We start from the raw sequence: 15,940 nt of genomic DNA, 5'->3' as shown, positions 1-15,940 counted from the left end.
CCCGAACAGGCGCCGGAATGTGCCGACTAGGGGCTTTTCACAGGAACTTCATTTGAAGCCTACTTGTGACAAGAAGCGATTTTCATTTCATTTCATTTTTTCACCACCACCTTCTCAGGGCCAAGAGCCACATGGTAGCACAGTGGTTAGCATTGTTGCTTCACAGCGCCAGGGTCCCAAGTTCGATTCCCAGCTTTGGTCACTGTCTATGCGGAGTTTGCACGTTCTCCCTGTGTCTGCGTGAGTTTCCTCCCGGTGCTCCGGTTTCCTCCCATAAGTACCGAAAGACGTGCTGTTAGGTAATTTGGATATTCTGAATTCTCCCTCCGTGTACCCGAACAGGCGCCGGAATGTGGCGACTAGGGGCTTTTCACAGTAACTTCATTGCAGTATTAATATAAGTCTACTTGTGACAATAAAAAAAAAATGTACACCAGCCCAGATAAGGATGGCAGATATTTTCCCCCAAGTTCATCATTCTGACCTTTCCAGGGATACCCACATCCTATTAAAAAAAAAGGAAATTTGCACTCAAAGAATTAGTAGAATTTGGAATATCTACCAGAAATAATGGTGGAAATCTATATTGGAGCGTTTTCAGAGGCTAAGTATTGAGCTGACTTTTACGTGGGGGATCTCTCATCTTAATTACGGCTCAGCTAACACAAAGGCTCGCCAAAGCAGCAACTCTGGTTAAGACAGCTTTACTTTCCAAGCTTGATCAATGCACGAGGGAGAGTGATTTGGATAAGTACCAAAACTATGCTGCTTTATATTGTTTTAGGTTCAACAGTTATACAATTACTTAAAATCAGCAGCCCTACCTCAGCTGGACTTAGTCCAATCCTTGTAGCTATAGATTATACCTTTGTTATGGGCGAGGCGTTTCAGAACCCCAAAATGTATCATGGAATTCAACCAACCTCTCCTTTTAGGGATTTGTTGCTTTTCCTAGCACACTGCTTTTTCCCTAAGTGTGGGATTACAATTATGGACACGTGGGTTTTTAAACACAAAACACTGTTTATTCCATGAACTCAACTTAACATCTTAAATAAACATTAGATCTCTTAACACCCCTTACTTCAAAGATAACTCAGAAAATATTGCAACAGTAAATAACTCCTTAAAATGTTCCTTCAATCTTCCAAGAGTCTTAACACCTTTAAACATCACATCAGGTTAAAGGATATATATATTTTCTGTAGAATGGCAGAGATATATTAGCTTGGGTGACTTCAGCTCCAGCACCTTGCTTTCTTCATGCAGCTCTCTGGAAACCCACAGACACACCCAGGCTGCTTTCTCAAACCTGGCTTTCTCCCTTCAAGCAGATCACAGCAAAACAGAACTTCTCAAGCTGCTGTCTCAAACTGGCTTTCTACTTTTAAACTGCTCTCAGCAAAACCAGCCAGGCACTTTTTAGCTGCTCTCAGCAAAATCAGCCAGGCACTTTTCAAACTGCAAAACCTAAACTGCAAATTGGCTGAACCGACCTCAGCCCCACCCACTCTCTGACATCACTGTTTTCTTAAAGGTACATTGCTCAAACAACCATGTCTTAAAAGCACTCTCACATGACACCTCCCCCCAAGAAAAAAAAATAAACCATCAACTTCAAGATGGTTTCAATTTTCACTTTTGCACCATCCACTAAGAAATGTATACAGTAGATATACATTTTCATTTAAAGAAAACAACACACTCAAACAGGTATAATAATATAGTCCATTTTTCTTTGTTCTTCTTCCTCCAACCGAAATCCTCCTCGATTGACAGTCTCTTTGAACAAAGTCTCTGCACGATCCATCCATTCCTCTACACCTCGGCATTTATTTTTAGAATCAAATACTTTAGTTCAATCTGACTACAGAGTCCCTTGCAATTCTCCAATACAGGAGCATTGGTGATCACAGCTTTCAGGCAGTCAAATGACTGTTGAAAGTCCGCTGTCCATTGAAATTTTAAAAGTTTCTTTAGCAAGTCCATCAGTGGAGTAATCACGCCACAAATCATTTGCACAACTGTTCGATCAAAGTCATTCATGCTAAGAAATCGCATTATTTCCCTTCGTCTTGAGGATAACGGAAACTCCGCAAGGAAAGCGATTCGGGCTTCTCCAAATTCACTTTCGGCTAGGTTCATCACCAAACCCGCCACCTGAAGTCGATCGAAGAACTCCATACGATGCTTTAGATGTTCTTTCGATGTCTGAAAATTGTAAATAAAAGCAGATTGTCCCACTTTCTCCATGCAATCCTTCAATGGTGGGATAGGATAAGAGTCCGTTCTTATAACTGCATTCACCTTTCGATAGTCCACACACAACCGTTGGGTACCATCTGGTCTAGGTACCATCACTAGGGGTGAGCTCCATTGGCTGCAACCCACTTCAATTATGCCATTCTTCAGCATTCTCTCAATCTCTCTGTTAACCTGTGCCAATTTTAAAGGATTAAGTCTATATGGATATTGTTTGATAGGAACAGCATTTCCCACATCTACATCATGTATAGCCATTTTAGTACTTCCCAATTTATCTCTACAAACTTGCTCATGTGATATCAATAACTCTTTCAGGTCAGCTCGTTTTTCCTCTGGAAGGTAACTTAATAATTCATCCCAATTTTTAAGAACATCCTCATTTTCCAATTTAATTTGAGGTATGTCAAATTCACAGTCATCTGGATTTGGTTTGTCACTTTGAGTTAGAATCATTAAAACCTTCTTTTTCTCTCCTTCCCTTTCAAACTACCTTTTAAGCATATTCACTTGACATACTCGGTGAGTCTTCCTTCTATCTGGTGCTTTTACCACATAATTCACCTCACTTAATTTCCTTTCAATCTGATACGGTCCACAAAACCTAGCTTTTAAAGGTTCCCCTACCACTGGGAGCAACACTAAAACTTTATCCCCACTGACAAAACTACGAACTTTGGATTTCTTGTCCGCTACCCGTTTCATCACATTTTGTGCAACTTTCAAATGTTGTCTAGCCAATTCACCTGCTCTATTTAATCGTTCCCTAAAATTTGACACGTAATCCAATAGTGTAATTTCCGATTTCTCATCCAACAATTTTTCCTTAATCAATTTAAGTGGTCCTCTTACCTCATAACCAGAAATTAGTTCAAAAGGATAAATTTGGTCGACTCATTCGGTGCATCCCTAATTGCAAACAATACGAATGTGATTCCTTTATCCCAATCCTCTGGATAATCTTGACAATACACCCTCAACATTGTCTTTAATGTCTGATGCCACCTTTCTAACGCTCCCTGTAATTCTGGATGGTACGTAGTTGATTTAAATTGTTTTATTCCTAAACTATTCATAACTTCTTTGAATAACTTTGAAGTAAAATTTGTTCCTTGATCCAATTGAATTTCTGTGGGTAGTCCATATCTAGTAAAGAATTTAAGTAACTCCTCCACAATCCTTTTAGCTGTAATATTACATACTGGAATTGCCCCTGGAAACCTAATAGACACATCCACTACAGTCAAAAGATATTGATTCCCACTTTTTGTTTTAGGAAGCGGTCCTACACAATCGATTAGGACCCTTGTAAAAGGTTCCTCAAATGCTGCAATGGGTATTAAGGGCGCTGGTTTTATCACTGCTTGAGGTTTCCCTATCACTTGACATGTGTGACATGATTGACAAAATTTAACTACATCTTTATTTAGTCCAGGCCAATAAAAATGTTTCTGGATTTTAGCTTGAGTTTTCCTTATTCCCAAATGACCTCCCACTGGTACCGCATGTGCAACTCGCAACACCTCCTTTCTATACCCTACCGGCAATACTACTTGATGAACTTCTGCCCACTTTTCATCAGCCTGCATATGTACAGGTCTCCATTTTCTCATCAGGACATCATTTTTACGGTAATAACACTCTGGTATACTCTCAGATTCCTCTTCCGTATATGCTTTCTGATATATCCATTTTATTTCCACATCTTTCTGTTGTAACTCCGCCAATTTTCCTGAACTAAAAATATCCGCCTCAACCTCCACCTGTTCTTGTTCTTTTTCAACCATCTGATCAAAAATCGTTTCTGATAATTGCACTTCAACTTCATCTTCACTCTTTGATTTCTCCTCTTGTCTTAACCTGTGACTTTGCAACCTTGTTACTACACAATCCGGAAAAATTCCAGGATATTCGTCCTTCAACACTTCATTTGACTGATTTTCCAATGGCTTATCAACCACAGTAGGCACCACTCCCACCTGCGATCCAGCTATATCATTACCCAAGATAAATTGTATTCCTGGACAAGATAGTTTCTCTATTACTCCTACTACCACTTCACCACTCTTCACTGGACTTTCCAACCTTACCTTATATAATGGAACGCTACTCCTCTCACCCTGAATTCCACATATCACCACCTTTTCTGGCAACATTCTTCCCAAACTACATAATTCCTCATCTCTTACCATTAAAGATTGACTAGCCTCTGTATCTCTTACAATTGTGACTTCTTTACCTGCTCGTCCTGATACACATGAGTAAACTTTACCCACACAAGTAAATTCTTTAAAGACATCTGGCACCTTCTTAACAATTACTTCTTGAACAGGCTGTACAATCGTTTGCACCTCCTTCACTTCCCTTGGGTTTTCCTTTACCACTCTAACAAACCCCACTGTCTTATCCTATTTTACCACATCAGCCTTCCCAGTGCTTTTCTTCAACCACCAACACTGTGACTTTACATGGCCTAGTTTATTACAGTGAAAACATTTGAAACTTTTCATTTCTTTTCCACCCTCCTGGATTTCTTTATAAATCTGAGGTACACTCTCCTTATTGTCTCCCATCCGATCACCTTTACCTTTACCACTTAAGCATTTCTCATGTCCCCAGTTTCTATCCCTCACCGGCTGAAACTGATGTCAGAAACCAATCTTTGATTTATGAACTAATTCATAATCATCTGCCATTTCCCCTGCTAATCTTGCAGTTTTAACCCTCTGTTCTTCCACATTAGTTCTCACTACATCAGGAATTAAATTTTTAAACTCCTCCAAAAGTATAATTTCTCTGAGAGCTTCATACGTTTGGTCTATTTTCAAAGCCCTTATCCACCTATCAAAATTACTCTGTTTGAGCCTTTCAAACTCCATGTGTATTTGACCAAATTCTTTCCTTAAATTTCTAAACCTTTGTCTGTAAGCTCCAGGCACTAGCTCATATGCACTTAAGATGGATTTCTTCATCTCATACGTTCCAGATACCTCCTCCGGTAGTGATGCAAACACTTCACTAGCTCTACCTACCAGCTTTGTTTGAATCAGTATCACCCACATGTCCTGTGGCCATTTCATTTGTTTAGCTACCTTCTCAAATGAAATGAAAAAGGCTTCCACTTCCTTCTCGTCAAACCTTGGCAATGCTTGGACATATTTAAATAGATTCCCACCAAGCCTTCGACTATGACGCTCTGTCTCACTATCCTTATCACTATCATCCAAGTGTACGTTTCCCTTTACGTCTGCCAATTTTAACTGATTGTCATGTTTCATGGCCATTTTCTGAAGTTCAAACTCCCTCTCTTTATCTTTTTCCCTGATCTGTATCTCCCTTTCTTTTCCTTTTTGTTCTGCTAGGGCTATTCTTTCTTTTCTCCTTTCTTCTCTCTCCTTTTCTTTTTCCTCTCTCTCTCATAGAATCATAGAAGTTTACAGCATGGAAACAGGCCCTTCGGCCTAACCAGTCCATGCCGCCCAGTTTTTACCATTAAGCTAGTCCCAGTTGCCCGCACTTGGCCCATAACCCTCTATACCCATCTTACCCATGTACTCTTTCTTTTTCTGCTCTCTCTCTATCATATTCAAGGCGCTTTAATTCTTTCTCATCTTCCATTTGTTTAATTTGCAATTGAATTTTTGCCATTTCCAATGAGTCAAACTCTATCTCAGGCAACTTTAAATGCTGAACCACCGCCATAATTACCTCATCTTTTCTCATTTTGTCAGGTAATGTTAACTGCAATGTTCTTGCCAAATCTAACAGTCTGCTTTTCGTTTCTGTCCGTAAAGTACTACGTGTGACATTTTCCACCCCAAAAAACCTCTGAGCCTCTGAAAGAGCCATTGTTCACAACACTCTACCCACTTAAACTAAAATACCACACCAGAAAAGCAACAACCCTTCACTGTCTTTTAAGTTCACAAAAGCCAATCCAATAGATAGACTTTTATCCCCCTTGAGCCCCCAATTTGATGGGCGAGGCATTTCAGAATCCCAAAATGTATCATGGAGTTCAACCAACCTCTCCCTTTTATGGATTTGTTGCTTCTCCTAGCATACAACTTTTTCCCTAGATGTGGGATTACAGTTATGGACACATGGGTTTTTAAACACAAAACACTGTTTATTCCATGAACTCAACTTAACATCTTAAATAAACATTAGATCTCTTCACACCCCTTAATTCAAAGATAACTCAGAAAATATTGCAACAGTAAATAACTCCTTAAAATGTTCCTTCAAACTTCCAAGAGACTTAACACCTTTAAACAGTATCACATCAGGTTAAAGGATATATATATTTTCTGTAGAATGGCAGAGATATATTAGCTTTGGTGACTTCAGCTCCAGCACCTTGCTTTCTTCATGCAGCTCTCTGGAAACCCACAGACACACCCATGCTGCTTTCTCAAACCTGGCTTTCTCCCTTCAAGCAGATCACAACAAAACAGAACTTCTCAAGCTACTGTCTCAAACTGGCTTTCTACTTTTAAACTGCTCTCAGCAAAACCAGCCAGGCACTTTTCAAACTGCAAAACCCAAGCTGCAAAATGGCTGAACTGACCTCAGCAAAATGGCTGAACTGAACCACCCACTCTCTGACATCACTGTTTTCTTAAAGGTACATTGCTTAAACATCCATGTCTTAAAAATACTCTCACATGACACCTTGACCAATGAATTTTACTTTCCGCAGCATGGTAACTGGGTAATCAGCTCATGATGTAGTTATGTCCTGCCTGCTGGCCATCTGTTGTTTTTAAAGCCCCCTCATCCGCTGTCTTTCGCTCTCAATCACTCCCATTTCCTCTTATCATAGTGTGGTTCCTAGCTGTACCATTGCCTGCCTGTGTACGGGATGTCTGGGATTGTTGATAAGAGCTGCTTCCTCTGGATGTGTTTTTGTTGACCACATTATTTCTGTATGATTCTGTCTTTCTCAGGAATGTGGTCAAGTTAGCTAGCTTAAATCCCATCATACATTCTGGCCACTGCTATTAGCAAGAGTTTAAATGCGTGTTACTGCTATGTTCTAAGAATACATGTTTAATAGTTAATAATTATTACTGGATATATTTTCTCTGATTAGTTTCAGTCCTCAATAAACAAACTTATGTGGAGCTATTCTAGAGTTATCCTAGATATCCGGTTTTAAGGAGTCTCATCTCAGGACACCCCCTCCCCACCTTTCAACCTATTTCATGAATATTTCTGGAAGAAAGTTGGGGAAGGAACTTTGATCTGCTCTCCACCAGAAAAGCAGAGCACCAACTCCGCCAGGACGTAGGACTCTATACGAACACCGAGACAAAGCCAGCCGCCTGTTGGCACACCAGCTGCGAAAGCAGGCAGCCACCAGAGAAATTGCACAAATCAGGGATACCAGAGGCACATTAGAAACAGAAACAGAAAAGATCAACAAAACCTTCAAGGCCTTCTACCAAGGGCTGTACACCTCAGAGCCCCAAATGCGGGAGTCCGGGATGAAATGATTCTTTGATGGACTGGACATACCAGTCGTGGGGGGATGGGGCAGAAAACGGGGCCTGGAAGCATCACTAGCACTGGGAGAGATCATGGACAGCATTAGCTCCATGCAGGCGGGGAAGGCGCCGGGACCAGACAGGTTCCCGGCGGACCTCTACAAATAATTTGCGACAGCACTGGCCCCACACCTGCGGGAGATGTTCACAGACTCGCTAGCTCGGGGCACACTGCCACCCACGCTAGCACAGGCCTCAAACTCGCTGATACCTAAGAAAAATAAAGACCCAACGGAATGTGGGTCATACAGACCCATCTCACTGCTGAACGCAGATGCCAAAATACTGGCCAAAATACTAGCCAAAAGGCTAGAAGACTGTGTACCAGAGGTGGTCGCAGAGGACCAGACGGGCTTTGTCAAAGGTAGACAGCTTACCTCGAACATCAGGCGCCTGCTGAACGTGATAATGACCTCCTCTGGGGAGAGAGTACCAGAGGTGATCGTCTCCCTAGACGCAGAAAATGCCTTCAACAGGGTCGAATGGAAATACCTCATAGAGGTACTGGAACGGTTCGGGCTTGGAACGGGACTCACCTCCTGGGTAAAGCTCCTTTACAACGCTCCCATGGCGAGCATTTGGACCAACAATACCAACTCCCGATACTTCCAGCTGCACAGGGGCACCAGAGAAGGATGCCCACTGTCCCCGCTGCTGTTCACTCTAGCGATCGAGCCACTAGCAATTGCCCTCAGAGCAGCAAGAAGCTGTAGGGGGATTTGAAGGGGCAGCAGAGAGCACAGAGTCTCACTCTATGCAGATGACCTGCTCCTCTATATTTCGGACCCGCAAAGCAGCATGGACGGAATCATCGCAGTCCTGAAAGAGTTTGGCGCCTTCTTGGGCTACAAACTCAACATGAGCAAAAGTGAGATCTTCCCGGTACACCCACAAGTAGGTGGGGCAGCACTAACGGGACTGCCGTTTAAACAAGTCCGACACAAATTCCGCTACCTGGGGATCCAAATAGCCCATGACTGGAAAGGGATCCACAAATGGAATCTCACCAGTCTGACAGAGGAAGTAACAAAGGACCTGCAAAGATGGAACACATTCCCACTCTCCCTCACGGGGAGAGTCCACACGATCAGAATTAAAGTACTGCCCAGGTACCTCTTCCAGTTTAAATCCATTCCGATCTACATCCTCAAGGCCTTTTTCAAAGCACTAGACAAACTAATCATGGCGTTCATATGGGGGGGGGGGGAGAATGCTAGGATCCCAAAGAAGGTTCATAAAAAAACGAAATACAGGGGGGGGGCTAGCCCTTCCAAACCTACAATTCTACCACTGGGCGGCGACGGCCGAGCGAATAAGGGGATGGATCAAGGAGCCATAAGCCGAGTGGGTGCGCGCGGAAGGGGCTCCTGCATGGGGACCTCCCTCTGGGCACTAGCCACGGCAGCACTCCCATTCCCACCCAAAAAATACTCCAGCAGCCGGTAGTGATAGCCACCCTCCAGTCCTGGAACCAAATACGGCAGCAATTTGGCCTGACCAAAATGTCGGACAAAGCTCCCATCTGTGACAACCGTAGGTTCACACCAGCGCTGACTGACGCCACCTTCAAAAGGTGGGGACAGGACGGAGGGACACTGACTGTCAGGGACCTATACACGAATGGCAGGATCGCAACACTGGACGAACTGACAGAGAAATTACAGCTAGCCAGGGGGAACGAGCTAAGGTACCTGCAACTCAAAAACTTCCTACGAAAGGAGACAAGGACATACCCACAACCATCACAACAGACATGACTGGAAGAGATACTGGACACAAGCATCCTAGATAAAGGGAACTGTAGCGACATGTTTGACAGACTGGTAGAAAGGCCCGACACCGTACTGGACGCAACAAGAAAGAAATGGGAGGATGACCTGGGGATTGAAATAGGGTGGAGACTCTGGAGCGAAGCACTGCAGCGGGTCAGCTCCACCTCCACGTGCGCAAGGCTCAGCCTGACGCAACTAAAAGTGGTACACAGAGCCCACTTAACAAGAACCCGTATGAGTAGGTTCTTCCTGGTGGAGGACAGGTGTGAACGGTGCCAAGGAGGCCCAGCCAACCACGCCCACATGTTCCCGTCTTGCCCCAGACTTGCTGGGTACTGGGCAGTCTTCTTCGAGGCAATGGCCAAAGCGGTGGGGGTGAGGGTAGAGCCATGCCCAAAAGTGGCGGTCTTCGGGGTATCAGACCAGCCGGACCTATTCCTGGGGAGGAGGGCGGATGCCCTTGCCTTTGCCTCCCTGATCGCCCGCCGTAGAATCCTGTTCAGCTGGTGGTCAGCAGCACCACCCAAAGCTGCAGACTGGCTGTTCGACCTCTCGGAGTCTCTCCAAATGGAGAAAATCAAATTCGCCATCCGAGGGTCAGACGACGGCTTCCACAGAACGTGGGAGACATTCACCCAATTGTTCCGGGACCGGTTTGTGGCCAACGAACAAACAGAAGAATCGCCAGGTAGCCAAGAATCAGGGGAAAGTAGCCAAGACATGAGATGGAGAGATAGACCGGGAGGGGGGAGGGGGGGGGGGGGAAACAGCTAAACCTAAGAGGAAAGAAAGGCAAATCACAGGAGGGGGCAGAAGTGGGGGGGGAGGGGGGGAAGAGTGAAGAGACAGGGAACAATAGAGGAGAACCAGGGAGGTGGGGGGAGGGGGGGGCAGGGAAATGATAGCCAGAAGGAGGGCACGGGAAACGATAACAGACTTGGCATCTACAGGAACAGAGAGCAAGGAGAATCCAGGCGAAAGACGGGAGGAACGGCTGAAGTGGAGGTGAGCGCGAGAAGACAACGGCAGCAAAATCCGGCCAGGAGAAGCAAGTGACAACACCAACACCAGACCCATTCGAGTATTGCCCTCTGCAATTGTTTCTCCGGCACCCAAATGTATATCTACCTCCCCAGTCTCCCCCCCCCCCCCCCTCCCCACACACACACACGCACACACATACATACAGATGCCTACTTAAGTGTTGTAAATAATATTGCCAATTGTACAGAGTTGCTGCTGTTGACCTGGTGCATAATACCTTACCAGTTACCTTATTTTAGTTTTTATTTCTTTTTTATTATTATTTTTTTTGGTATGTTTGTGTGTGCCCTTCTCTTCTATATATATATATATATTATTCTGTGTACATAACGGTAAATATACCTTGTTCAAAAACCCAATAAAAAACATTTATATTAAAAAAAAGAAAGTTGGGGAGATGCTTGAGGATGAGGAACTTGCAGAGATATGGACAACAAGTGGATATATATAGGACAAAACACAACAGTTCTTCCAAAGCTAGCACAGGCATTTGGGAGCCTATAGCAAATACCTTTTTAAATATATTTTTCTCAGGCTTTCTCCGTATACATATGGTCGAGCCATTGGTACATGGAACGGTGACCTGATAGGCTCCTACTATGGTGTACATTTCTAAGATCCCTTGAACCTATGAATTAACAGATCTCTCAATAGATTTAAGATTTTGAGCAAGTTTTTTTTTAAATCAAGAAACCAGCGAGCCCTATCATTGGAGGCTGCTTCATATCAAGTGTAGTGGTAAATAACTTATTCACACCAAAGAGTTGAGTAAAGTCCATTTCTTGGCAAAAGCTTTTGGGAGAAAGCCAGGCACTCCGCGGTGCTCGTGGTCACCTTCTCAATTGTACAATGGCAGTTAGCCTCTTTTATACGTTTACACACTTGGTTAGTTCCTCATTAGCTTGGGGGGTTACATACACGACCAATTAGGCCCCCCTAGCAACAAATAGCTTCCAATCACATTCCTCTGAGACCATCCGTTAACAATCGTCCACAACTCCTTGTCCACAATTACAAGAATAACAGGTGTCTCAATAGTTAACGGTCAGTTTGTCAGAAACAGAATGATTCAGCAATTAATCGGAACATTGCAGATGTCAGTAGGTCAGTTAGAGAATGACTCGCCAGTAACTGTACTTATCAGGTCATTGCAGAATTAGATTGCCGTGGTGAGTAAGCTAGTATAGAATGACTCAGCAGTCCACACTATTGCAGGCATAAGCTAATAATTAAACATAATAAAACAGAGAGATTCTTAATGAATAACCTCTAATGTAAATTTCCCTTAACAATAGCAACCCAGACATTTAAGACCAGCAGTAAAGCAAATGGATGAAGAGCAGATGACAGACAGTTAGCAACCTCTGATAAAGACTGGAATTTGCATGGGCGGTCTTCACTGATCCTCCACCAAAGCTGCAGGGGAAACTTTAAATCTCCCAAAATTTATTGAGCAGTGATTGCTCTTTTGGCATTAAACTGCCTATCTCAGTTTATGTATTAAAATGAAATAATATTCATCACTATTTTTAATTACTGATGTTTGGATATACAATCTATCCCATCCTAACTTACTCATAGAATTACCCCAACTACTCAAGAAGCGAATCATCTTCTCTTATCCAAATCAAGGTACTTGGTTATTGGTAAGAATCTATGTACTAGATTGAGATGTCGCTCTCTTTATTTGGATTCCCTCAGGGTGTGTCGTGGAATACTATACGTTATATGCTTGGAGAAGTTCAGTACGGAGGACGTGTTACAGATGACTATGACAAACGCCTCCTCAATTGCTTTTGCAAGGTAATTTGTTATGATCCCAGCTGATGTTACCACTGGGCAAGTCAAATTCTAGAGTGAAACTGGCTTGATACAGCCAAACTTTGTTTTTAGAAGCTGTGGATGTCAGTTACTGAACATATTTGAAAGAGTCTCCCAGTGCACCTTTGCCACAATGAATAAAATATTTACTGAATGAGAAAAATGAACTATATTACACTAGAAAAAGTGGTTGGAAAGATTTCAATACAAATCTCAGAAATGATTTAAACTCGGCACCAAGGGCTGGTACCGTGGTTAACACTGCTGCCTCACATCACCAGGGAGTTTGCACTTTCTCCCCGTGTCTGTGTGGGTTTCCTCCGGGTGCTCCGCTTTCCTCCCACAGTCCAAAGATGTTCAAGTTACGTGGAGTTCGGGGATAGGGAAGGGGAGTGGGCCTAGGTAGGGTGCTCTTTCAGAGGGTCAGTGCAGACTCGAAGGGCCAAATAGCCTCTTTCTGCACTTAGGTATATTATTCTGTTCTAACCCCTTTAACTCCAGCAGTACACTTCCAGCCATGAAACCCCAGTGAAGATTTATCACAATCTCAACACCGCAGCTTCCTGCCTCGGATGGCACAGTTGCAAACGGTTTTCCTCTGGTGCATTTCTGAGCATTCACTAGATGCTTTTCTTACAGCTGGTATCTCTCTCGGAGAGGCTCTCAAAAAAAACATACAATCTGAACCCTAACTTCAGAGAAAATATATGAGTTTCCTAAACTCAGTTCCCCAATAATCTTACTAGTGCATAAAATGTCTGCCTTCATTCTCTGGTAGACACACAGTGACTGAACTGCCTTTCTGTCTTTCCCTGTGTCACTTTATGTCCCTGGACCCTTGTCACCAGGCCATAGCATATTTTCTTTTCCTAAATTTACTTAACTGCTAACCCTTTTGTAATCTATCTCTTCAATTCATGGGTTGTAAAACATCAATGCGCCGCCGCAGTCGGCGCAGCGCCGGTCGGGGGCCACTCAACATGGCCTCCGCGCTCAGCAGGCCGAATGCCCGCCAAATTCGGCCGAGACCCGCCAGCGTCGTTCACGTGTGGTCCTACCCGGCAGGACCTCGGTGTTCTGGCTGCGGGGGCCATCCTGGTGGGGGGGAGGGGGGATCCGACTCCGGAGGGGGCCTCCACGTTGGCCAGGACCGCGATCGGGGCGAACCGATCGGCAGGTGGGCTAATTGCGGGGGGGGGGGGGGGGGGGGGGGGGGGGGGAGGGGGGGGCGCCTGTTGGGCTCCGCCATATTGCCCGGGGCCCGGCGCGGAGACGGCAACCCACGCGCATGCCCGGACCCGCGCCGGCCATGCTGGCATCCATATTGGCAGCTGGAGCCTCATGAATCGCTCCAGTGCTGTGCTGGCCCCTTGTGCGGCGGAGGATCGCTGCTCCTAGGGGCCAGATGACGCTGTCGTAAAGCTCTCCGGCGTTTACGATGGCGTCAACACTTAGCCCCAGGATTGGAGAATCCCGCACAATTCCTACATTCATCACAGTGGGGTCATTCCTTTACTTTTTTTTATACCCGACCTCTCTGGAGCCTAGGTTGCTGGCAGGGTGGGTTCATTCATAATCTTTTCAGAGTGTTCAGAATGTTGGCACTAAGAGCCGGCAGTGCAGTCAGCGGACTACACACCGAGCTGACACTTTGAAAGTGGGCTGGATTCTCTGATTTGGGGGCTATATCCGGAGGATCAGTGGCGTTTTACATGGGAAAACTCGGTGAGGCCCCAGCACCAATCCTCCGACCGGTGAGGGCCGAGCAGCCGCGCCACATATCAACACACGTCCTTCCCCATATAAACGGCCGCAGAATTGTCGGGTCCGTGGTCGCGCATGCGCACGGCGACAGCCTGCACTGCTCGCGCCGTACAAGATGGCGCTGTCCGCACACAGTCCCGACCTGCCAAATACGGCCCCCCTAGACCCCCCCCCCCCCACCACCACCCCCGGGCCACCTCCCACCAATCCCCCCAGCCCTCGCCGAAGCCGCCCCCCTGACACAATCCGCTGTCGCCACGCCGGGTTTCCGACCGCTGAGACCACACATGGCCTGTGCGGTCGGTAACTCGACCCATCGAGGATGGAGCATTGAGGGAGGGCCTTCAGGTAACGTCCTGAAGCCCTCCCAATGGCGTGCAGTGCACTACTCGATGATGCCAGTTTGTAGGGGTCGGAGCACCAAAACAGGCGCCGCCCCCGATTCGGTCGTAAAAAAGGATTCGCTTCCCGATTGCCGTCGGCAAGCGGAGAACCCCACCCAATATTTCTGCCTCATGCCTCCAACCAGAAGTAAGGAATATGCAGCTCAGAACCATTAATGAAATGTTATCTTATGTTTTGCAAATAGAGCATTCTTGCAAATGATTGGTCCCTTCTTTAAAAGCAGACAGTAGAGAAGTTGTAGATTGGCGGAGAATTGGCTTTGCTTTCCCCTTTCAAAATCTGCCAAATGGTTGCGTTTTTTGTATATGAGGGATTTTCTTGCAGCTTGATGCACGATCAATTGGACAAAGACGAGAGTTGAATACAACTGAGGCTTCATTGCTCTAAGATGTGTGGCCTCCCACAGCAGCTGGCGAAATGGCTGCTGCACGAAGGACACACATATTTATACTCCACCTACTGGGCGGAGCCAGCAGGCAGGGACTACCGCCGTACCTGTAGTACAGGTCCTACCGTACATCACCTAATACAGGTGCAACAGTGGTTTACCACATTCATCCCCTGTTAAAATTGAGTCCGACGGGGGTGGTGGAGAACTATATACAGCAATTGAATTTACATGTACAATATTTGCAAAAAAAAATGTTTCTTTTGAAGTCCAGTGAACCAGTTCGAGGTTTAACCGGTCCGGGGCCTTGATGTACCGCCGGGAACGAGGCAGTGGTGGCGGCGATGCCGATGCTGGTCTGGTCTTCGGTGACTCCGGGAGCGTGTCGAAATCCTCTTCATCCTCGGGCATGGGCAGGGGGAGGACGGATGGTCCTGGGGGGGGTTGCTGCTGGGAGCGCCTGGGGAGGGGGGGGGGGGTGGAGCTGGGCTAGAGGTGTGTGTGTGCGTGGAACCTGCTGGTGCCAGGTCCCTGAGGGCGACAGTATCCTGGCGGCCGTCGGGGTACGCCACGTAGGCATACTGGGGGTTTGCATGGAGCAACTGCACCCTCTCCACCAACGGGTCCGCCTTGTGGAGTCGGACATGCCCACGGAGAAGAACGGGTCCTCGAGCTGCGAGCCAAGTCGGTAGGGACACCCCGGATGTGGACTTCTTGGGGAAGGCAAAGAGACGTTCATGGGGTGCGTTGTTAGTGGTGGTGCACAGTAGTGACCGAATGGAGTGTAGTGCTACAGGGAGGACCTCCTGCCAGCGGGAGGCCGGGAGAATCCTGGACCACAGGGCCAGTTGTACGGCCCTCCAGACCGTCCCGTTCTCCCTCTATACCTGTCCGTTTCCCCGGGGGTTATAGCTGGTCGTCCTGCTGGAGGCGAT

The 15,940-nt window shown here is 45.8% G+C and overlaps 1 protein-coding gene across 1 annotated transcript in view; it reads left to right on the top strand.

Annotated features, from left to right (window-relative positions):
- Positions 1-15,940, top strand: part of LOC140411190 (dynein axonemal heavy chain 8-like) — a 2,783,184-nt gene that overhangs the window by 2,681,122 nt on the left and 86,122 nt on the right. Inside the window, exon 87 of the mRNA XM_072500280.1 lies at positions 12,329-12,430. Within this exon, the coding sequence (XP_072356381.1) occupies positions 12,329-12,430 (102 nt within the window). The remainder of the gene's footprint in view (positions 1-12,328; positions 12,431-15,940) is intronic.

This window comes from Scyliorhinus torazame, chromosome 4, assembly GCF_047496885.1.
Source record: "Scyliorhinus torazame isolate Kashiwa2021f chromosome 4, sScyTor2.1, whole genome shotgun sequence".
In the NCBI taxonomy this organism is placed as follows: domain Eukaryota; kingdom Metazoa; phylum Chordata; class Chondrichthyes; order Carcharhiniformes; family Scyliorhinidae; genus Scyliorhinus; species Scyliorhinus torazame.
This window is presented reverse-complemented; position numbering and strand designations above follow the sequence as displayed.